The sequence below is a fragment of the Branchiostoma floridae genome, chromosome 14, assembly GCF_000003815.2.
Source record: "Branchiostoma floridae strain S238N-H82 chromosome 14, Bfl_VNyyK, whole genome shotgun sequence".
Lineage (NCBI taxonomy): Eukaryota > Metazoa > Chordata > Leptocardii > Amphioxiformes > Branchiostomatidae > Branchiostoma > Branchiostoma floridae.
In genome coordinates, this window is record NC_049992.1 from 4,042,803 (window position 1) to 4,067,090 (window position 24,288).

Sequence of the window (24,288 nt, forward strand, 5' to 3'; positions counted from 1 at the left end):
TGTAAAATGTATGCTTACATGCAAATTTTGTCATGTAATTGTAACTGGATAAGTATTTTGCCACACATATACCATGGTTTCAGGTCTGGAATTACCAACCTGAAACTCTGGACCTGAATCCAGACTTGTTGCAAGTTTTTTTTTTTTTTTTCGCCCTGTCGCTCCAACTTTTTTCTGGAAAAATCCGAGAACCAACAAATTAAATTGGTATGGCCTAAACAATTGATATATAAAATTTTAACAGTATGGGTCATTGAATTTAACCAGTACAAAACGGAGAAAGTGTTACAGTAGATATGGTCTCGACATCAAGTTTTGGATGCACCACTGTTTAACCTAGCTTACAGCTAGTTGGGCAACCTTGGCTGTATGTACAGCTGAGGAAATAGATAAATAAATAAACCTTTTCTCAAACATTGTGCTAGCCCCTGCCCTCATTGAAGGTTGTTTCTACTGATGGCTGCAGACCTCTGCCCTCAACCCCGTCTGTTTTAAATTTATGTGTATGAAGCTCTTACACACACACACACACACACATGCATGCACATGCACACACAGACACACACGGCCATATGTACTAACTAGGATTACACACACGCTTCCGTTCTGACAACTTGAAACTATTCATGGAGGTCGTTACCATTTCAAACAGTCGAAGCTATTTGGTTCACTCTAAGTTCATTACCATAAAGAATAAAACTGGTTGTGTAAAAGAGTCTTTATTAAATGGCAATGGCCGTTTGCGAGACGAACATAATCTACGATGACAGCCATGCACTCATTTTATGTACAAAATAGTAGCTTCTACGGGATTCCGTCAACTTCTAGCTCCGATCTTCCGCCATTGATGCACCTGTGAAAGGAATGTTAAAAACGATTATTGAGTTTTGTTGTAGTACAATGCTAAGCTTTCTTCCAACACAAAGGTATACACGGATCAAATTTACCACTTCAGAACGTAAACTCGCGAGAGTTACAGCACGTGATCTTGCGGATGCGTGACGTCAGCAATAGGTCAAACGTGTCAGGAGGTTTGCTTGAAGTCACGTATCTGTAACTCGCGATTGTCGTGGTCGCTGATTGGTTATCAGTATTGATACTTAAGAGGGCGACAGTGGTCGTTGACAATTTGATCCGTGTATACCAGGGTTGTAGCCAGCACCTGTCCTTCAGTCCTTTGAAGGAATTTTGCAGCTGGGGACTGAAAAAAGTTTTACCCATTCTGTCCCCAGGGACAGACAAAAATTGATATGTAAAGATATAAAAAAAACTGAAACCCATTGTTCTTCTTCACCAAAACAGACGCCATTGAACAGCTTACTCTACAAGCAAAATTGGAAATAGTGTTTCACAGAGTCTAGGTTTCAAAATTTTGTGGGACCCAGACCCCCTAGAAATGACGCGCAACACCACGCCATGCCTTCGGTGCTCGATAGGATTCCCATCCAAAATCGAGGGGACTGAAAATGATTTCAGGCTGGCTACAACCCTGGTGTATACCTTTGTGTAAGAAGAAAGTTTAGCATTGTACTATGACTACTACCAACACAGAGAATGTTAATTAGTTTGGTTACTATGGCAGCCTCTATCGGGGTCCACACTGGAAAAACAGGCAGGCTAGAACCGAGCTAAGACCTCGATGCGGACTTGAACATATACGCACGTGTAAACCCACCGTTAAACTGCTTTAAAACTATTTAGATGCGCATGAGGTGCGTATTGTGCGTACGACTGCGTATAAAAGAGAACATGGTATGTCCACACGGAATCATGCGGACTTTAAGAAACACGTTCTGGTGACTATACCCTACAAACGTACACATAGTTAGTAAACCCACCAGCCACACTCTGGCGCTTGCTAAACCTCCTTCCCCCGCATGCGCAGTTCCTCCGTCTCGACCGACAGCCAGTCTGGGTCTTTTTACACCCAGCTCTGGCTTCCAGAGTGAGCGATTCGCCATCGATACCCGGTTTTGGGAAGCTAAAGGAGAAGTAAACGGATACAAGCCACAAGTTACATTGGAATTCTATGACATTAGTATACGTTTTTCTATTTTTTTTTTACAATCTATGTCGTATATTTACTTGTTTTACAGCTGCTTTTTACTTGTTATGTTTATTTTTATTTTTTTTTTTTTTTGGAAACGCTGAAAATTGCGCCCGTTGCTGCATCCATACAACCAGATAAAAGTGACATTCTAATTCAAATCGAAGATCTGACATACGACCATGATGGTCGTGAATAACATTCGGCTAGTGCAACAAACTCATTAAGACCATTAAAGATTGTCTCAAATACTCATATCTCCCAAGCACCATTATCGACTGGAATAGTCTACCATATTCAATCACCCTTCAAGCTAATCCCGTTAAGTTCAAGGAAGAGGAGTTACAACACCTGAGGAACGGCCAATAAAACAGTAGTACTGCGCCCTGGGTGGTTTGCCCCAACACTAAGGGGTGTTACCCAGTAACCATACAAGAACAAGAACTAATGACCGATCTGTAATATCGATTGACCTGAGATGACCTCACCATCGCAATGTTCCAGCCATGTGGGGACGCGCAGGCGCAGAGAGCGCACCACGGACAGGCGCAGAGTCGAGGCCGCTCCAGGCATACTGGGAACGGAGGAACTGACGAACTGACGGAAGAACAGGGTATTAAGATCGATGGAGGAACAGGCTTGGTTGGCCCAAACTTCCTTGAGGCGCAAAGGTTGGACAGTTGGGCCTAGCAAAAATGCTGAGTTTCCAATTATTTGTTTGGCTTTACAATCAGCCAAAGTTACCCAACTAGCAATTGGCTACATATAAGGGCTAACTTTGGCAGGGAAATACAAGATTATTGCATAAAGCAATTATTTACACGCAATAATACAACCAAAATTAACAAAGTATACTAAATACACGATATATAACTGGTAATCACAATTCATAGGAAATGCTGACACTACGTATTGTTGATATACAGAGAAGTTGATATACATAGTCGCTATATATCCTGCAATAGGTAGAGATCGGTTACACTTAGTCTTGACAAAAATCAGGCAAGGGACGGTCAGTAGGAATTGTCTTTTTCTTTTAGTTTATGAATGCATGTAGAACACTAAGTTAGATGCATCAGGACATTTTAAACTTCATATTGTATCTGCATTAGGCCACAGCAAGTAAATTTTATGGATGACATCCGCGCGCTCATTAATTTTCGCCTGATTTCAGAAAAAAAAACAAGAATTTTTTTCTTCTTAAGGGAAGGCCGGATAGACGAAAATTGGTAAAGGTTGTGTTGTAACCTAATCATTGAATGTAGAATTGACACTAGAGACTCTGTAGCATTGACTGTAGTTGCACAGAAGTGCAACTTGATAGATAGTTGTAAAAGTGGCACAAGAATGGAAGCTATCAGTGTAGTTGCCAACATGGTTAATGATACTAGTCTACCACACTAGTGTCACTTTAACTACATTGGTGCACTTCTTAATGCAGGAATGAATGCCTTGTTGGCTGTGATGCCATATTTTGTCACTTCAAGTCTTGTTACAACGTCTATTTTGAAAATTTGCCATCTTGTTTTTTTTCGCCCTATCTCATTATTTTTGCAGTCTGCAGAGGATGTCATCCATAAAACTTACTTGCTGTGGCCTTACAGATAAACATTGAACAACAGATATACATTGAAGTTGATTGAAAAAGCACAAATTCATCCATAAACTGAGCAAAGAAGTATAACGTTTAAAACACATTATTAGTCCAACTGTTCAAAGCCTAATTCTTCTGAGGGTGAAGTAGTCAATTCCAAGTCACCGAGAGGGTTTTAAGATAATATTTGTTATAAAGTTTGAACTATATTTTAAGTAAAAGAATATTTCAGTCACAATAGTTCTAGATTCTTCATACAATGGCAAAATGAAAGTTCTAACAAGTTTGAACTTACCTATATATATATTTTGGAAACTTTTTGAAACATTTATGTGTTTTTTCACTGTTGGAACATGTTGTGTCATTTTCCAGACGGCAAGATTGGGTTATTGACCCATTGATAAAGGTGCTAGGCTAGCACTTTTCTCTACATTGTAACGTTATATCTATAGATTTTACAGTTGGACAGTTGTGGTCGTTTTGTGGGAAGCTGACATAATTTCCTGTACTTGAATGTGTGAATTACCCTCTTTCCAGCCCACTGACCCAGATACAAAATATAGGTACACTATGTTCGAATATGTTGCAATAATCAATGAATCTATGTTGGAACAGTTTAGAAACCAACACAAATAATGTATTTGATGTTAGAAATGTTTCTATGATTTATCAATACAGTAGAAAATATTTAGAACGTCAAACATACGGTATAAATTAGTTCTAAACAGTAACTGAAAAGTTATCAATAATTCTCTGGAGTCAAACGAGTTGCCTTACCAGTCCTTGCTATGCTATCACGACAACAGCGCGCACCCACACCACTAGCGCTGTGTTTGCGAAAAGCAGACACCCTAATGGAACTGTTGTTATTGTTTATGGGTGTCTATGGATACGTTCGATCAACCGCCTTGGGGCTGTGGTTGTTTCCATGCCGACGCGTTAGAAGCAAAGTTGTTCTAGAACGAACATTTGAACCAAGCGTTGATAAAAGTGCTTGAGAGTACAGGGATAAATAATAGGATTCTTTGGGAGACTTTGGTTGTAATATGGTTCTGACAAAATAGAAATCAATGGGCGTGTGCTCCGTTATTGTTTGTTGAGGACAGCGATATGAAAATTGCTAGCTGCTTAGATGAATGCGAAGGATTAATAATTTAGTTTCATAAAGATAAAAAAAACTACTAATGACTACGGATTGGTTTCTGACAACGTGAAAGTTATCACCAGTAAACTTCGTCTTGATGATAAACGCACCCTTAATTATATGATCCTAGATTACATCTTAATCACATGCAGTTTCGCTCTTGCTCAAATAGTTCATTCTATGTGTTCACAAATGTTGCCTTCACAAAGAAGACATTAGACTTCTAGACATTATGCCCCACGCGGGGTTTTGTCTAGTATCACAAGAAGAAAGAAGATTATGTTTTCGGTAGAGTCCGCATGTGGGTATGTGACCGTGTATCTAATGCGTGTGACTGTGTAGATATCCAGGATAACTCGAGAATGCATGGATGGATTGTAGTAATATCTAGTATGTGGGTAGGTACGTAGATCTAGAAGAGACTGTTACGGTACTACAGTGAACATTCTGATTTTGATATCATGAGTCATGGACACATCTGACCAGCTCTAAGTGACTTTTGAAGTAAAAGTAACGTTACTTGACCAAAACGAAAGGACTATGAACACTGAGCCATCTGCACCACTACATGTTTTGTACCATGTATGTGTAGTGATATAGGTTGATGAATCTAATAGTACTCAATGTAATCTGTATCTGTATTATATTTTATCTGACCCTGACCTCCCTCATGACCTCAATGAAAAGCGGCCTGCTGGCCGATTTGAGCTTCTCATGAATAGATAAAGGTTCAAACAAACACATGCTATTTTAGTTCAATTCATGAATCTTAAGTGGTAGGTAGTTCTTGGAGTGAGTTGTGTAGGTTTGGGGGTTATTCTTACATTTCAGGGGCCGATATACTTTCATTTCTAATGTTCTTCAGTTCTCTTACGTGTACTTAGTACTCTCCAAGCAGACCTCGTGACCTTTTCCTTTCTTCCGTTTTTTTTATCCACCAACCTCTGCTTGGAGAGTATACTAAGTACCTTTGTTGGTTAATACACAATACAAATAATTATATTTCAGCCATACCATAGGTATGGTGAAATATATTGTATTCGTAATGTTTCTTTCTTTCTCCTGTCAAATCTTCAAATCGATTCAACTCCGTCGTTCCTGGACCGAATTACTTGAAATTTGGCACAAGGGTAGAGTGGGTCAATACCCAGGTGCTTTTTTCTCATTTTTTTCATATCTTCCTTTAAAATGATTTTATTCATGTTTTTTGCAATTTTTATGTACATTTTGCCCCCCTGTTCCCTGGTGTTACAGCCGAATGACCTAAAATTTGGTACAGAGGTGCCTTGATCATATGCCCACAAAATTCCAAAAACAATTTTGGCATACGGTACAGCAAAATGCTTAATTTTGGCATTTTTTGCCCCAGAAATGACATTTTTTGGCTCCTATTCCCCCATTTTACAACCAAATGACCTGAAATTTGGTATAGGAGTGCCGTCTACATATGCGCACATGAATTCATTGACACCTTTGGCATACGGTACAACAAAATGCTTAGTTTTGGAATTTTTTGGCCATTGTTTGACCAAAAACGTACGCTTTTGGCTCCTGTTCCCTGGTCTTGTAACCAAATGACCTACCTTTTGGTAAATAGGTGCACTAGATATTCATTCAAATGACCCATGTATAATTTCTGGCATAAACCACTTCAAAATGATATATTTGGGTACTTTTTTTAGTAATTCTCCACTGGCCAGAGGGTCAACGACCTCAAGGTCGTTAACCTCTCCCACCTGAAGACAGCATGTGCACATGTCTATATATACTAGTAACTTGATTAAAGAGGCAACCAATCACGTAGCCTGAGTCAACATCCCGAAGGGGATTGGCAGCCAATCAGTGAGCCCGGTGTTATCTGGATGAGTCCATTCTGGCACGGAGGGGGTACATATTTTTTAAATTCATCTTTGGACTGTTGATTATATAATGTCTCTCAATGGGAGTATTTTTGAACTGGACTATTTTGCAATTTTACATGGGGTGTACTGGAAGAGTCCATTCTTGCACGGAGGGGGGCATTTTTTAAAAATTTGTTTATGGACTTTGGTGATTTGATATGTCAAAGTGTTTCAGTGTGGTTATTTTTTGACTGGTCAACTTTGCAATTTTACATAGGTTGTGCTGGAAGAGTCGATCCTTACATGGGGGGATTTTTAAAATCCATTTTTGGGACTTTGGTGATTACGTCCAAGTCCAATTTTAGCGGATGTATTTTTGGACTGCACCACTTTACATAGGGGCATCGCAAAAAGAGTCCATTCTTGCATGGGGATGTTTTCAAATTTAGTTTTAGAAAGGTGATAATTCAATATTCCATTTTTAGTGGAAGTGTTTTTGGACTGGTCTATTTTACCCTTTCATGCCTTTTTTGCTTAGTTCAACCTTGACCATGTTTTCAGTGAGAGTATTTCTGGACTGGTCTATTGTGCAAATTCACATGGGGTGCACTGGGAGAGTCCATTCTTGCACTAGGAATTTTGTAAGATTCATTTTTGGGTGTCATTAAGTGTCATTAGTGGAAGTGACTTTTAAACAAAAGTGTTCGATTCTTGCACATGGGTGATTTTGGAATAGTCTGTTGTTGCATGGGGAGGGAGATGGCTGAAATATGCTGCATTTGCTCTCAAGCAAATGTCGGCCTTTCTAGTTGTGTATCTTTCTTTCATCAATTTAAAAAAAAAAGTACTCAAAGACAATCCAATCTATAGAACTGGCTAAAAAATGAGATTACTTCCGGACATTTCAAGTGACATCCATCACTCTTCTTCGGCATCACTAGAATGAACTTATATTAAACCTATTCCTACTAGCGACGCAGTTTATTCTAATAGCGCTGAACAAAAGTGATGGATGTCACTTGAAAAGTCCAGAAGAAAACCTCTGTTGTTTATCCAGTTGTAGAGGTTCAATTGCCTGTATCTGAACATTGGTGCTCTCCTAGAAAGATCCTCAAATAAAGACAAGGGATACACTACAGTTCAAATTTCAGCATGTTTTCTGAAGTTTTTCTAGCCAACATTACACAAAGATGGCTGATAGAAAACACAGCCACAGAATGATTGGCGGACAGAGGTCATATACGATAATGAGATTGTCAAAATGTAATTAAAAACATGTTCCATTGTTAAATAATGGACTGAACAGCCATAGTGATTGACCGACAGAGGTCAAATACGATAATGAGATTGTAAAAATGCAATTACAAACATGCTCAATTGTTAAGTAATGGGAGAACAGCCGCACAATGATCGACTGAAAGGGGCCATATGCGATATTGAGAATGTCAAGATGGAAATATGAACGTGTTGGATTGTTAAATAATAATCGACAGAACAGACCAGGTTTTTCCACAAAAACAATGTCATTTCTGCAATGTCAAAGGTCAGCATAAAGAATACACAAAATGTTCCATATTTCAAATAAGTAACATATTGCACATGGTGTTCCATTTTCATCTCTTGAACAGGAATTAAAGATTGTCTAACACCATACTGCTATACAAATATATACATTTCACCTAACTAAATTCTGTTTTCAGAATTTCAATTTTCCAAATGTTTTGTCCGACCATTTCAATACATGCTGAGTTTTAACTTACTTATTCTGAGCTTTCATATAACGTCCTTGTTCTGAGGTTGTGCTGGAACAAAAGTAAAGGATTATATCCTTAAGTACAAAATACAGAGTTTGAAATAAAACTTTCACAAAGGGATAACTAATAAATATATGGCAGCACCTCCCTTAACTCCTTGAATAGGTAAAAGCATTATGTACATCAGTGTATTGTCAGGAACAGCCTTGTATTTCTATTTTCATAAGTCCATGGTACACATTATATATGGTCATTGTCAAAGTCATAAGAACGAAGCGGATGCCTAAAAATGGGTAAAGTTGTTACTCTCCAAGCAGAGGTTGAGTCGCGGAAATATATTAGTACAGTCGGGAAATTTACTGCGACTCAACCTCTGCTTGGAGACTACAAAGTTGTGACACACCACTGGTAGTTTCACATGTGTGATCAGAGCTACATCAATGAAAGTTAGACATAAAAAAAATAAAATATGCCAAATAGCAGGATGTAATAACAATGTAAATGCAGAAATGTTCGCAGTGGATTAATGTTCGCGGTTTTTGCGGTGACCACTTTACCGCGAGCTAAAACCATCGCAAACAATTTTCTATTATGGTATTAGACTGCAGTCTATGGTGTTACCGTGAACTTAAAACCACCGCAAAAAGTCATTTTTTCCGCTACCAAGAAATTGAATCCCTGCGAACTTAGATGCATTTACAGTAATAATAATAATATTGGGTGTATTTGCAGCCAGTAGGTACCAATGTGTTGATTAATGAGGCTGATTAACGTGGTCGAGTATACTGGAAATGATTTTGACTTTCGAATATCATATCCAGTTGCTTGAGTAACTGCTATTTGGCCTATTATAAGAGCTTCAAAGGTAACAATGCAAGTCACGGATAGTCTGTGTTGTACCGATCTATGCAAATGTAATCCAGCGAAGTGCTCTGCAAAACGTCAAATATTCCTGGGGGACTGCAATTGTACGTCATACGTCTGAGGGACTGTTCATTATATGTACAATAAATGTACAAGAAAGGTCTTCATTGAGTCGTTATACATCATACTGGTAGGAAAGTTCGTTTCATACATATCGTATTCCTGCGGGACAGTTCATTTTATATCGTGCTGTTACAAGACTGTTTGTCAGATGATGTGTCCCTACGGAATCGTTCATAACATACCAAGGGGGCTATAACTTAGTATAAGTTATAACGTCAACATGTAATGCCATACTGTTGCAGGACTCTTTGTTCGACGTTGTAATTCCACGGGACTGTACATTTTACATTGTGTTGCTGCAAGGCTGTTTGTCAGATGCTGTGCCCCTACGGGATCGTTCATAACATACCAAGGGGGCTATAACGTCAACGTAATAACTTACTAGTATACGTCATACTGTTGCTGAACTCTTTAGTCTTTGTTAAACGTTTTTATTCCATGGGACTGTTCATTATATGCCTTTCTCCCACGGGACTGTACATTTCACATTATTCTCCTGCGGGACTGTTCACTATACATCATACTCTTGGGGGTTGCTGATAGTCTGAGGGTCAGGTGCGGCCTGGCAGGGGCAGAGCCAGAGGAGGGGTTTACCCCGGCCGAACACCTCGGCTAGGAGCGCCATCTTGGGCTTGCGGGGCCTCTCTCTCTCCCTGCCGCGCTTCTGGATCTGTTCCACCGCCGTCTCGTCCGTAAAGATGGCGGAAAGCTGGTCGCACATGATGGCCGAGACGAAGAGGCCGAACAGGATGGCTTCTATCGTGAGAATGACGGAGTGCACGACGCGCGTTTGCCTGCCTTGGTGGTCAATCTTACACCCCGGTCCCGTGCACTCGATGACCCAAGAGATGATGACCAAGAGGAGGGCGTAACAGCACGCCACTCCGGTGTAAAACAGAAACTGGATGAAAAATTTCTGGTTCAGCTCGCCCACGCAGTTATTAATCCAGGGGCAGTGGTGGTCCATGCGACGGATACACCGCCGGCAGATCTTACAGTGGTGCGCCCTGGGAGGGCGATACGCGTCGCAGCGAGCACACACCGTCCAGTCCTCCGCCTCTTTCTCAGACAGTTTTCTCTTCCCCGCCGAGCGAACGTCCGAGAAGTCGATGTTGTTGGCAGGGAGGGGCACGATACCCGGGTCCGAAAACACGGCTCGCAGGTGCGCTAGGGTCAGCAGAAACACGATGATGTTGAACAGCACGACGTGAAAGGCGCCCCACAGGTTGGACGTCATGGTCGGGATCGCCAGGTGTCGAACCACGACGTAATCCGCGTAGATAACGGCGGCGTAAGTCACGACGATGCAGATAATCCCGCACGGATCGGCCCGAAACACCGCCATCTTGCTTCCTTCTGCAAATTAGGCCCAGGGCTGGCTCTTCTAATATTTTTACTGCCTAAATATTTGCCATTCTACTGGAAAGTTACTTTAAAAAAAATACTATACCAAACTTCTTTTGAAATACATAAAATATCCATTATGATTATATTTGATTAGCCTTTTAGTATAATACTACAGGATTTATATGAATTGTCTACCTAGATTACAGGCATTGCAAATATACACACATAAGCCAGGCCTCCTGAGTGACAAATTGACCGAAGGTAACCTCAGGGACTTGGTGATTCATCCTGCCACGCCTAGCAACGGCGGTTTTGCCGTCCCTGATCACAGACAGATGTGACTTTCACTTGTCTGTCACTCACTCCAGTCCAGCGCAGACTAATCTCCAAGCAGATCCTACGGTAGCATAAGATAGTATCAAAAGCTTGCAGAGGAGTGCTGGCATAGGAGTGTGTTTCACGGTCTTTCACTACAGGGCCAATGGACACCTCTTAAGGCTCTTGGCTATTTAATACTACACTCCTTGGCCAGTTTGGTACTATTTTATGTACTACAATTTGCAGATTAAGCACCTACTACAGTGGCTAGCACTGGCCAGCGCATTGATATGGCTTTTGTGTCACGTTCTGAATACGATATAGCATTGCTATATTGCCGATGAACCTATAAAGGGCCCATAAAGAAATCCACGTAAATGATGGTTTATACGAGTACATGTACTAGTATTTTTTTATGCCATCTCCAAGGAGGTTATATTTTAATCATAATTTTCAGTACCACTATGTGTTGTTGTGTATTATGTGTAGAAGACCAGAATAACTACTCTCCAATAACTAGACCTAGATTAATACTACAGGATTCATATGAATCGTCGAGTAACTAGAGAATGCCTCAATGGATTTTGTTGAATGCTGCTAGGTCTTGATGAGACCTCGAAATGATTAGATTTTGGCCCTCTGGCGGCTGTACTGCAACATAACTTCCGGCTTTGATAACTACACATGTATACGTCTAGAAACTCAAAAGAACATTGAGAAATGCAGGGGCTTCGCCAAAGTGCATTTATTTACATGTTTGACTGGATTTTATATCAAAGTACATTAGACTGTGCAACCTGGATCTGTCTTAAAAGAACACTTATAAAGATGCAGCTAATTTATTAATTAGACTAATTAAGTTCTGATATATGTCATGTGTTCTACAGACTATCCTATCCCATTAAATACATACAAAAACGTTTTGACAATTTCATTTTTACCTACAGCTAAACTTACAGGTTGAACAATAAGTATACTAATAGATCCCTAAATGTTTGGCCTGATGTGGCTTTGGTCCCCATGTGAGATACATGTATACCTAACTAATTTTACAACAACAAAATAGTACAACTAAAGAAATAACAACAACAGTAAACATGCACGGTATGCATTGTCACAACATTGCCCTACACTTAACAACAGTCAAAACTGTTAGCTTTAATGCTGAACTGTATACACTATAACTGACATTAAAACTGATGCACCCTCCTCCATGAAGTGCATGAAAAAGAACATCATAAGCCCCTAAAAAGTCCAACTCGTAAAGTTGTTTAGGAGGCAACGGGAATGGTAAAAAAATCACAAGTGACAGTGTCTGTTCGGGGGCAAGAAACAGAAATGAGTTTATGTCTCCCATGTGTTTCGTGAGGTACCGGTACATTATATGTGAATTGTACGTGTAAGAAGTTAATTTTGAATGTTTGTTAGAATCAGACCAATCTTTGCATCCACGAACAGAAATTTGCTTGTTGGGATTGAAAAAAATTTACTCCATCCATCCACCAAATCTCAAGTTCATGAGAAATTTCAAAATGACAGATTTCACAATGAAAATCAACAACATAGGCTCCGAAACAAAACAAAAAATCTGACCCTGTAGATAGCCCTAGTCACAATTCAGTTAACCCTCTCCTAACTATCCCTGTAGCAAGTGTTTAACCCCTCCCTGCTAAGGGCACACCCATCTGTATTGCTGGTGTACTGATAGCAGCAAAATGTGTTCCTCTCATTCATTGCATCCAGAATGAACCTACATCGCCTCTACGTCATTGAAACTTTAGGGACTTTGCCAGGAGCGCCATGGACGCCATGTCTACGTTGCCATTGGTTCTTCCTAGTTCCTCGATGGCCTGTCGCCGTGGAAACCCGAGCTGCACAAGCTTGGCGATGTCTTCCTCGGGAAACGGCGCCTTCGGTGCCGTGCCTGACGCGGCTGGAGTTGAGGTCGCTGATGATGTGGTGCCGTTCACACTGTTAGAACTACTGGCTGCTGCACCGGACGGCCCTGGGAAAACAACAGAACAGGCTTTAGTACATTGTTGTAAAGTTTCATCAGGTTGATACTACTCTCCAAGCAGAGGTTTGGCTCCGGCTGTATGCTGATTTTGCATGCAAGTTGCAACTATTAAAACTTGATTCAGTGCCAGATTTCATCCAGTTTTTATTGTTTTTCCATGGTGCAACTTATTAATATTAGGCAATGTTAGTTTCACATCATGTGTATGAGAAACACTCTGCTATTCCAATACAAACCAGCCAAGGCTTCCAGGCTTCATTCAGAAAACAAGGACTACCTATGTCCAGCATGGCACTGTTATTGGTGTTAACCTAGCAAGCCAAAGGATTCATCCAATCTGCCCTTAAAATACATGCACTCCACACGGCTTTCAATGCAAGGCATTCACGGGGTTAAAAAGAACAAACCACTTATTTCGTGGGTCTCCAGGCCTGATCCCTGTACTCTCCAAGCAGAGGTTAGGCCCCGGCTGTTTTTTTAACGTTTTTTTAGTCGTTTTTATCTGGCTTAGTATTTTTTTTATATCTTGCTGTGTCAAAACCTAAGCTGGCGCACTTCAAGAAAAACGACAAAATAGAAAGCCCGATAAAAACGACTAAAAAGACGTTAAAAACAGCCGGAGCCTAACGTCTGCTTGGAGAGTATGATCCCTACTGTTTTCTTGTACCTCCGATTCCGTGTTCTCTGAGCTTCCTGCCACTCGGACACTTGAATTTCAGCCACCAACAATGACTCATTCAACAAGTGCAAGAAATTATAGAACATTTACCTCATACCTCACGAGGAGTGCACAGTAACTTTGATTTTACTCGTACTCTTTTCTTGAATTTCCAGTGAAAAGGACTCTTGCACAGACTCAGCCAATTTCCTTTACTTTTTTTTCTATCATATACACTCCATTTAGGTTTGGGTTCTACCCCCCCCCCCCCTTGGTAAATTTGAAAGTGTCCAAAGATGACATGTTTGCTACATGTAAAATGAATAAACGGATACTTCTGCTCGTTTGTGCAAGCACTAAATCTGCAAAATTAATACAATGTTACACAGGTTGGCTCTTTATATACAACCAGTGCACACACATACCATTTTGGTGATCTGTCAACTTTCTCAGGGCAATACTGAATGGTCCTACCTTGCTAGATACTCTTAGTACCTAGCTGTAGTGCATTTCAGAGAACCAGTTAGTATTGCCCTGAACGGACGGCTTCTAACTTGCACCCGAAAATTTGGAGAAGGTGACAAACTGTCAACTGACCATCAGTAGGTGATTATGCATTGAGCAAAGAACTCTGTTACCTACAGTCCCTAACTTGTCTTTTTCATCTGTAACATACATCTGTAACATACAGATTGCAATATGCCAATAACCCAAGTAGTGACTTTTCTTACAACAAGTTTATTCTCAGGTCAAACATCAATTTAGTATTTTACTTTTTGGAAACATGCAACTCTTTCTAACTATACCAGGAACTGAAAAATTGGCACTTTACAACCAAATATGACTATCACAACAGCACAACATCATCATCAACAACAACAATAACAGCAATAGCTATCATTAAAATCATCCTGTAAGCTAACAGTAAGTAATAAATTTTAACAGTTTCAACTTGTTTAAGAACATGTAGAAAGTTGTAGAGCATGAAGACAGAAGAGCAAATGGAAAATAGTACAGGGTATGATATACATTAAGACGACTACTGTAAACAGAGAAGGGTCGTATACTACATGCAACAACTTCATGTACTGTGAACAGGAAACAGGTTTAAAGTCCTGTCCCGTATGGAGGCAAGCAATGTGTTTTCCAGCTTAGGTACAGGTTTTATGTCCTTCAAACTAAAGCCCTAGAATAGGCTTCAGGCCATACTACTTTCATTTGTAGTCTCTCAGACTAAAAAAACAAAACAATTCTGAAGAGGTTAAAAACATGCTGATCAATAGAATTGTAATGTTTCTAAGACTTTCAAAACATAAACAATGCTGAAGAGGTCAAAAACTTGCTGATACACAGACATGTCAATGATGAAAGGTTTTATGTCCTTTAAAGCCCTAGAACAGGCTTCAGGCCATACAAATGTCATTTGTTGTCCCTCAGACTTTAAAAAAAACAATGCTGAAGAGGTTAAAAACTCGCTGATACACAGATCTGGCTTCGTGTCAATGATGGATGCTTAAGTGGATGCTACCTCAAGTCTGACTGTTTCCAAAATCTATCCACTGTACTTGAGAAACTGTCATGATCTTGTATAATGCTAAAGAGGAATCTCAATATAAAAACAAAGTCTGGGGTAAAGTCTGTATGTTGGTATACAAAGTTTTTGTGAAGTAGATATAGTCAGATGCCAGTTTTCCTCCTGGCCCTCTCTTTTCATCTGTTCTGCTTGTCGAACGTTCGTTAAGAAATGCCTGCAAACCAAGATGATAAATTGGTGCTGCCTTATGATATGTCCTTCTAGTATGGCTGCTGCTATTTTCTTGCAGTCTTCTTACTTGGCCCGCCTACATCATTCTCTGTACTTTTCCTCTTTTCTCCTCGGGCCGAAGTTTCCTCTCGTGAGTTTAGCTCAGCCAGTTCTGGAAGGACATAAAACCTGTGTCCATCATAGAGGTTTACAGAACACCTGAGGCTATCAAAGGGCTTTACAGAACACCTGTATCATCATAGGGGGGTACAGAACACCTGCGGCCATCAAAGGGGTTTGCAGAACAATTGAGTCCACCATAGCGGTTTACAGAGCACCTGTATTATAAGGGGGTATAAGTTAATATCAACACTATCACAAATTGTCGAGCCTGTTTTAAGGGAGAGTATACTGTCACATTGATATACAAAAATGTACTGAACACAAAAACAGGCAGCTCATTGCTTCTGAGACAATGACAAAAGAACAATTGAGACATGAAGTAAGATCTTGTCTCTTGTCAATATTCCAAGCAATCGCATCCTGAAACACAGTTAGTATTCCTTTATGATTAAAAATTGATATTTTCATAAATATTACAATTATTTCTGTTTTTCCTTCAAGATTGACTGCATTTAAATTCATGTATTCTTAATAAATGCAATTGTCAATTTCAATGTCTTGTAGTTTTTGCTGATTTTGACTATGATTTCTACTCGTCCTTGTCTGTCTGTTTTTCAGCATCATCATCAGGTTGTGCTGCCTTTGAGGACTCTTCTTTCCCTTCCACTTCTGTTGAAGTTTGCTGTTGGACAAACTCTTCCACCTTTGACAATCTCTTCTCCAAACTGTCCAGGTTTTTAGAATCATTAGAATCTTTTCCTGACACTTTGCCCCCTTCTGTCACCTTCTCTGAGGCTTCCAGGTGTGTCTGGGCACCTTCAAGTCTCCTAACCCTCTCCTCCACCTCTGCCAGCTGAGCCGCCATCTTCTTAGACTCCTTGGCAGACCTCTCCTGTAAGGCCCCCAGTGCCTTTAAGATTTGTCCCATCTGGCTGGCCAGCCTGCTGTCTGCCTGCTGAAACTGTCTCTGCACCGACTCCTGCAGCTCTACAAGCTCCTGTCTCACCGGCGTGATGCCATCATTCCTGTCCTTCACCTGACCTTCGGATGACCTTGACCCTGCTGAGGATGACCCCTGCACAGGTGGTGCAGCTTGGGAAGAGGTCAGCGTGCTGGGCTGAGTTAGGGGGTTCTTAGAAGGATGTTCAGTGGTCTCTGAGGACTGTAAGACTGGAGGGGCACTGAGGGGGGGTTCCAAATCATGGCTGCTTACGGATCCTGATGGGAGGGTTGGAGGGGCTGATTTGAGGGGGGGTCCGGCCCCACTCAGCTCAGGGGGGACAGGCTGCAGGGGGGCAGGCTTGGGCTTCTTGCCTGATGTGTGTTTGTGGTGTCGTGGCAGAGAGAGAGAGAGACAGAACAAAGACAAACAGGACAGAAGAAAGGGTCAAGGGTCAGATCCACAACCTGACTGCAGAGTTCAAAATTCAAGGTGCATCTCAGACAATCCATTTCCTCTCATATTTACTTCTCTTTCATCAAGTGCAACTTTCATACAACATCTCCACACACAAGTGCTACACAACAACATTGAACATATCCATGATTCTTATAGATATCTTATAGTACATCCTACACATCTTAAACCCTGTGCCAAGGGCAAAGAGCCTTTCAGCTTTAGATTTTTGTTTGTTTGTTATGCATCAGCAAGACATTGACTTTAGAGTAAATAATTTGAGTGAGTAGCTGCTGCCTGGCACCGGAATGTTAGGTTCATCCATTCACACCAGGACAGGTCCCTATTATTTTCATGACTGTGTGATGAGATTTTTGTTTTAGGCCTCTGTTTTTAAGTTCCATCCGAGAGGACATCTTTAACCCTGTACAAAAGGAGATACAAGCCCTGCTTCTTACCTGCTTCCTCCGCAGATTTGGCCAAGGCCTCAGCGAGAGCCCGGTCTTCCCTCTCCTGATCGGTCAGACTACTGTCCGAGACCTGGCGATTTAACCGTGCGCACTCCGGGAGATCTGCCTCGCTCAAGAACGGGGTTTCTGTGTTGCTGGACCCGATCAGCAGGATGTTCTTCTTCAGGTCGATCGTGCACTACAGAGAAAGGGGGAGTTTTTTAACTCTGTCTTGTACATATACATGTAGATACGATCAATAACTATACCTTAAGTTAACTCATGTATGGACATGCTCAAGTGCACATGTATGAGCCTTGGCAGGTTGAAGGACAACGTGAACATATCGCCGTTCGGTAAGACGTCTAATTCTAGTGACTTAGATATCTACTAACCAGTGTGTGTGTGTGTGTGTGTATTTAGGGGAGGGTGTATCACCTGATGTCTCCTGAGCATGTCCAGGTGTGTGTGTACCTATGTGTGTGTGATTGTGAGTTGTATGTATCTAAGGGAGGTTGATGTCACCTGATGTCTCTTGAGCATGTCCAGCCCCAGGAGTGGGTTTTTTATGTGTGAGGGATTCTTGTGTGTGTGAGTTTGTATGAGTGTGTAGAATGAGTGTGTGTGTACTTGTCTCTGTGTATGTGGGAAGGGGTGTATCACCTGGTGTCTCCTGAGCATGTCCAGTCCCAGCAGCATGTATGTGTGTTATGTGTGTCTAGGGTGAGTGTGTGTGTGTGTGTTTGCCTGTGTGTACATGAATGTGGGAGGGGGGTATCACCTGGTGTCTCCTGAGCATATCCAGCCCCAGCAGCATGTATGTGCGGATGTGTGTGTGTGTGTGTGTGTGTTTGCCTGTGTGTACATGTATGTGGGAAGGGGTATCACCTGGTGTCTCCTGAGCATGTCCAGTCCCAGCAGCATGTCCATAGGCTGATCCTCCAGCACTGAGAACGACGACTGCAGGAAGGCCGTCCTGATCTGGATCTGAGCTGTAGGGACAAAAAACAAGTTTTTCAGGAAAACTTTTCACACTTAAGACTGCAACAACAAATTTAACACAGTTGCAATATTACATACAACCATCTGAATTGACCTGTTGCATATCATACAGTCATGCCCTCAAGTACCACAGCTATCCACCCAGCATTGAGGTGTTAAAAAATGTGCCTTTCTCTCGAACTATTGCAGAGTGGAACTCGTTACCACCCACTTCGACCTGGCAACTTTATTTGCTTGCAGCTACATGTGCAAAGGGTTAGGTGTAACAGGTTGTCCAGTGAGATATTACCAGCTGCTGCTGTGTCATGAACCTGTGAACCTAGTTTGTTACACGAAGGGCAATTATAACGGCCATACAGGTACAAAGATGTTTTAGGCCGAAGTGCAGCTATACTGACCTATACCGGCCAATATGAGAGAAGTTCCTTACCCACATGGACCCTGCCGATGATTTTCTGGGTGCCGACTCCCTTTGCGATGCCTGCCCATCTCTTGTCTACCAGCCTCATGATGTTACACCTTTCTGCACAGGCTTTACTCATGATGGTCATCTGGGCACCTGCAAAAAAAAAGAGCACAACTGTCATATAACATTTTACAATGTTGGCAAGTGTTTCGTGTTTGAGTGAGTTGTCTGTGTAAAATATGTATAATAGTACCTAGATCCGTGAATAGTTTCATAAAGTAGGCAAATCACAGTTTATATCCATCCAAAGAGTACATGTATTAGTATTATCTGGCCCATATTTCGGCGACCATCATCAGGGCAATACTGACTGGTTATAATTTGAACTGTAGCACAGGTGTCAATAGTCCTAAACAAGGTGACAGTCTGACAGATGATCACCGTAAGTTTGCTCATCTGTCATTCCTGGCAGGTGGGACAAGCCGTAGCATGCACAACATATGTTGTGTGTATGTTCTCTTAGGTTGAGTACAAGGAACTTTGTTAACCTCCAGATCTCCATAATTTGACTTGAGACTCATGGCTTATGCTTGTATCAGTTCTTTTAATCTATTTCTTTTCTATTTATGTATTAACTTACTTTCTAAAATGCAAGAAAAAAAATTCTAAAAAATTCTAGATTTCATTGGTTCATTCCGTTAAAAGTACAGTATCTGTACCAAAGTCCAGAAATGCTTTGTCACTATACAGTCTAGTCTATAACATATATGCATTCAGGTATATATAACTTATAAGTACTGTTTGTACCTGAGTCTACGAATGCCTTGACTGGATGCCCGTTCACCATACAGTCGATGTAAAGCATCACCACCTGTCCGAAACTCTCCGGCATTTCTTCCATGGCTACATTCATGTTTTCTTCTATATTTTTCTGCCTGTAGTAAAAAAGAAAGATGCAATACTTCAGCCCTAAGCAACGGGAAAAGTTTCACATGCATTTATGGTTATGAGTAAATGCTATAAAAAAAGTCCACTACACATGATGTACACAAGTTTAAGTAGTTCCTGGAATTGTATCCATTCTATTCTAGTGACAGTTAGCAGTATGACGAATTCAAATTGTCACCTATATTTCAGGCAATTTGCCAATCACTTCTCTACTAACAGATGCCAGACTTTTCTGCATAGAAGCAATAAGAACCTACTAGTACATTCTCCACAGATTTTTAACCATTATGCACAAAATTAAAGTTTGACATTGGCAATATAAGTGTCCTTGTGCACTTCAGCTATACTTTATGGAGTGGCTGTCCATCATTAATCTGTATTGTATCACTAGACTTTGGGCCAAAATAAAGAGGATACACTCTACATAATGACCCTATTTTTTTCAAGATTTAAACAGGAGACAGAACATTTTTTCCTAGGACTTAAGCTAAGAGTAAGAGGAGTGATCCAGTGCTAGAATAAGATACCCGGGACCAGATTGAACTTACTGGATTTCCTCGTTAATGAGCCTCTGCACTTCAGGGTCGAACGGATCAGCCGTCAGGAGACGGATTCGCTGAGCTTCCTTCTCGGCCCGCTCCTTACGCTGCTGAGTCAGCACTTCTGTAAACTTGGCTGGACAATGAAGACAGCAAAGTCATAAGCATTGATGTATTTGTGTCAAAAACAAATTGATAATAATAACAAACTTGATACTTAAACAAGAAACTTGATACATGTAGATGTATATACATGTATCCTTTTCCTTCAGCAACCTCTTTAGATTGTGTATGTGAGTTTGTGTGTTACCTAAGTCTCCATCCTCCACATCTTCCGACAGAGGTATGCGTTCCTGTGTGCAGACTGTTCTTAACTCTTCAACTTAGTGCGTGAATATGTGTTTGTGTGTATGTGTGTGTATGGTGTGTGCGTGAGTTTATGTATATAGGCAGTACCTATACAGTAAGTCCCCAGCCTCCACAGCTTCTGACACTGGCGACAGTGGCGGGTTGTGTTCCTTGAGAAGTGACCTGTCGTGTGGACTATTCCTCTGTGTTAGTGTATGAATGTGTGTGTGTATGCATGCACATATGTGTGTGTGTGTGCGTGTGTGTATGCACATTGTGTGCGTGTGTATATGTGCCTAGGCATGTGCAGGATGTTACCTAAGTCCCCAGCCTCCACAGCTTCCGACAGCGGCGGGTTGCGCTCCTTGAGAAGTGACCTGTCGTGTGGACTGTTCCTCAGTGTTAATGGGTGTGTGTGTGTGTGTGTGAGTATGTGTGAGTGTGTGTGTACATGCAGATGTGTGTGTGTGTGCACATGTGTGTGAGTACTATGTATGTAGGCAGTACCTAAGTCCCCAGCCTCCACAGCTTCCAACAGTGGCGGGTTGTGTTCCTTGAGAAGTGACCTGTCATGCAGACTGTTCCCCAGTGTTAATGGGTGTGTGTGTGTGAGTATGTGTTAGTGTATGTGTATGTGTGTGTGTGTGTGTACATGCAGATGCGTGTGTGTGTGAATGTGTGTGTGTATGCATGCACATGTGAGTGTGTGTGTGTGACTGTGAGTATGTATGTGTGTGTTACCTAAGTCCCCAGCCTCCACAGCTTCCGACAGTGGCCGGTTGCGCTCCTTGAGAAGTGACCTGTCGTGTGGACTGTTTGTTCCTCAGTGTTAATGGGTGTGTGTGTGTGTATGTGTGAGGGTGTGTGTGTGTGTACATGCAGATGTGTGTGTGTGTGCATGCAGATGTGTGTGTGTGGACACCAGGGCTCTAGCCAGCTCGACATTTTTTTTCCGTCAGCCAATTCCCATTGTCGCGAAAACACTATTCCAGGAGTTAGAGAGACTGAACTGAGACCTTGAAAAACGGGTTTTAATGAGATTATCGTCTGCGAAAGGGCACCAACACACATTGTCAACAATCATAACAATAGCAAAACAAACAGTGTGTGGCTTTTACGGCCGTGGACGGCGTCCCCAAGCAGCCTGTAGCTTCCACCAAGGAGCTTTTACTAGATTTTTGTCCGTCAAAGTTGACGGATTGGTTTTAAAATTTTTTTAAATTGACGGAAAAACGGACGCTGGCTAGAGCCCTGGTGCACAAATGTGTGTGAGTATGTATGTAGGACGACGGACGAAGAAGGATGTAGGCAGTACCTAAGTCCCCAGCCTCCACTGCTTCTGACAGAGGAGGGTTGCGCTCCTTGAGAAGTGACCTGTCGTGTGGACTGTTCCTGAGCATTTCCAGGAGCGATGCTGGGTCCGGTTCATCGGCCGGTCGCTGGGGTGGCGGGGCCGGAGGGCGCTGTGACCTTTGCTGTGATGATGATGATGACGCGCCTGGTACTTGGATGTTGCTAAAGTCAAACATTGGGAAAGGCAGACCTCCTGAAGAAAAATGAGGAGAGTTTGTTGGAGTGCTTAGACGAGTGGACAGAGTGGCTTGACCGAGGAACACCCGTTGACGCGGTCTATCTCGACTTTCGCAAGGCTTTTGATTCAGTACCAATTAAGAGACTATTAGCCAAAATACAAAGCTACGGGATCACGGGAAACCTTTTAAATTGGATTGAATCTTTTTTGTCAGGACGGAGACAGAGAGTCTGTGTCAATGGGGAAAAATCAGAATGGGCCGAAGTAACAAGCGGAGTTCCCCAGGGGAGCGTCCTGGGTCCGGTGCTCTTCACTATATTTGTCAACGACATGCCGGAAATTGTGCAGAGTAAGCTGAAGCTCTTTGCAGACGACACTAAGTTATATAGATCAGTAGTACAAAGGGAAGAATGCAACAAATTGCAGAGGGACCTTCAAGTACTTCAGGACTGGGCAATAAAATGGCAGTTGAGCTTTCATCCCATGAAATGTACAGTAATAAGACTGGGAAAAGGACACCCTGACTACACATACTCAATGTTGGATAATGAGACTCGTACCCTACTGGAATTTACACAACAGGAAAAGGACTTGGGTATAACTGTTGACAAGGAGCTGAGTTTCAGCAAACACATATCCAACATTTGTAATAAGGCAAATCAGATCGCAGGTCTCATATGGAGGACTTTTGCCTATGTAGATAAGGAGGTGTTCCTACTCCTATATAAGTCGCTCATTCGTCCCCAGCTGGAGTATGGGGCTCCTGCATGGTCCCCCTACACATGGAAGCTGGCCCTGGATCTAGAAAGGGTACAGAAGAGAGCAACGAAGAGAGTTCCCGGCCTTAGAAGTCTACCCTATGAAGAGAGACTGAAGGCTCTAAACTTACCTACACTGGTCTATAGGAGACTTAGGGGGGACCTGATAAACACCTACAAGTTCCTACATGGGATATACGACACTTCATGTCCGTTTGAGTTAAATACGAGCACAAGAACAAGGGGTCACTGCCTCCGGATTAAGAGACAAGCGTCGAAAAGTAACAGAAGATCACACTTCTTCTGCATCAGAGTTGTCTCATGGTGGAACAATCTACCAGAGCCGGTGGTGACATCCCCAAGTGTAAACTGCTTTAAGGAAAGACTAGACAACCACATGAAGAAGCACAGCGTGTATTACAACTTTAGAGCCCTGGACGATCCGCAATTACCTGGGATGTCAGTGACTTAGAAAGGAAAGAGCGGCCTAAACTGGAACTTCAGTTCCTACCTGAGCCTGAAGAACTCTACTCTACTCTACTCTACTCTTTTATTGTCATGGAGGAAATCATCACTGGGGTATTCCTGTCAATGAATTTTTTTTTAAAATTTCGTTCCTGTCAAAAAAAGACTTTTATTACACTACTAGTATTGACAGGAAGATTTGTTCTTGTACTATTCTATGAATCAATCAGATTCTAGCCGAGGAATACAGCCTTTGATAAGCTTGTGTCCTAATACCTCAAGCTCATGATCCTGGCAAGCCTATGGAAAAGTATTACCCCTTCCCCCATACAAATTATCAACACAAAGAAGAAGAAGGAGGATATGGTCATGAATGAATGAATGAATGAACGTGAAATAAAGCACCTGCAGCGGCTGCCTGAGCCTGAGGAGCCGCCGGCTGGTTCCTCATCCTCTGTAGAACCACCACATCCCCGTCCTTCAGTCCGAACGCGCCCAGAGTCTTCTTGTCGTCCCTGAGAGGAACTCCGTTGTTCAGGATCGCGATCTCTCGAGCCGGGATCCCCCCACATTCGAACTCGCACAGCGCTTTGAAGTTCTCTAGTTCAAGTTCCGCCGCCACGTCAAGGGTGAACATCTTGTCGTCGAGAGTATAAACGGTTAACTTCATGATTGCTGAGGAAAAACTCTGTCCTGTTGAGGAAAAACACTGCCCGAAATGAGGAAAACAAACGGTAAATCACGATGATTTAGCAGACACTAACAAACGATAGGTAGTACGCATGCCCCCACTCGTACCCAGGGTAAGACACAACAACGCCACCTGGCGGAATTTAATCCTGATCTCCGCTTCAGATCTTCACGAATTTGGA

At 41.9% G+C, this 24,288-nt stretch overlaps 2 protein-coding genes across 2 annotated transcripts; both read right to left on the bottom strand.

Annotated features, from left to right (window-relative positions):
* Positions 1–9,403: 9,403 nt before the first annotated feature.
* Positions 9,404–11,169, bottom strand: LOC118429908 (palmitoyltransferase ZDHHC3-like). The gene has a single exon (XM_035840538.1). It carries the CDS (start codon positions 10,710–10,712, stop codon positions 9,879–9,881), a length of 834 nt encoding a protein of 277 aa, XP_035696431.1. The 5' UTR covers positions 10,713–11,169; the 3' UTR covers positions 9,404–9,878.
* A 3,256-nt stretch (positions 11,170–14,425) lies between these two features.
* LOC118429901 (protein DDI1 homolog 2-like) lies at positions 14,426–24,086 on the bottom strand. The gene is made up of 8 exons (XM_035840528.1): positions 23,822–24,086; positions 21,978–22,208; positions 20,324–20,450; positions 19,635–19,762; positions 18,852–18,980; positions 18,308–18,411; positions 17,429–17,618; positions 14,426–15,623 (listed from the first exon to the last, which is right to left on the bottom strand). The coding sequence occupies exons 1-8, from the start codon at positions 24,084–24,086 to the stop codon at positions 15,517–15,519; spliced, it is 1,281 nt and encodes a 426-aa protein (XP_035696421.1). The 3' UTR covers positions 14,426–15,516.
* Positions 24,087–24,288: the final 202 nt, after the last annotated feature.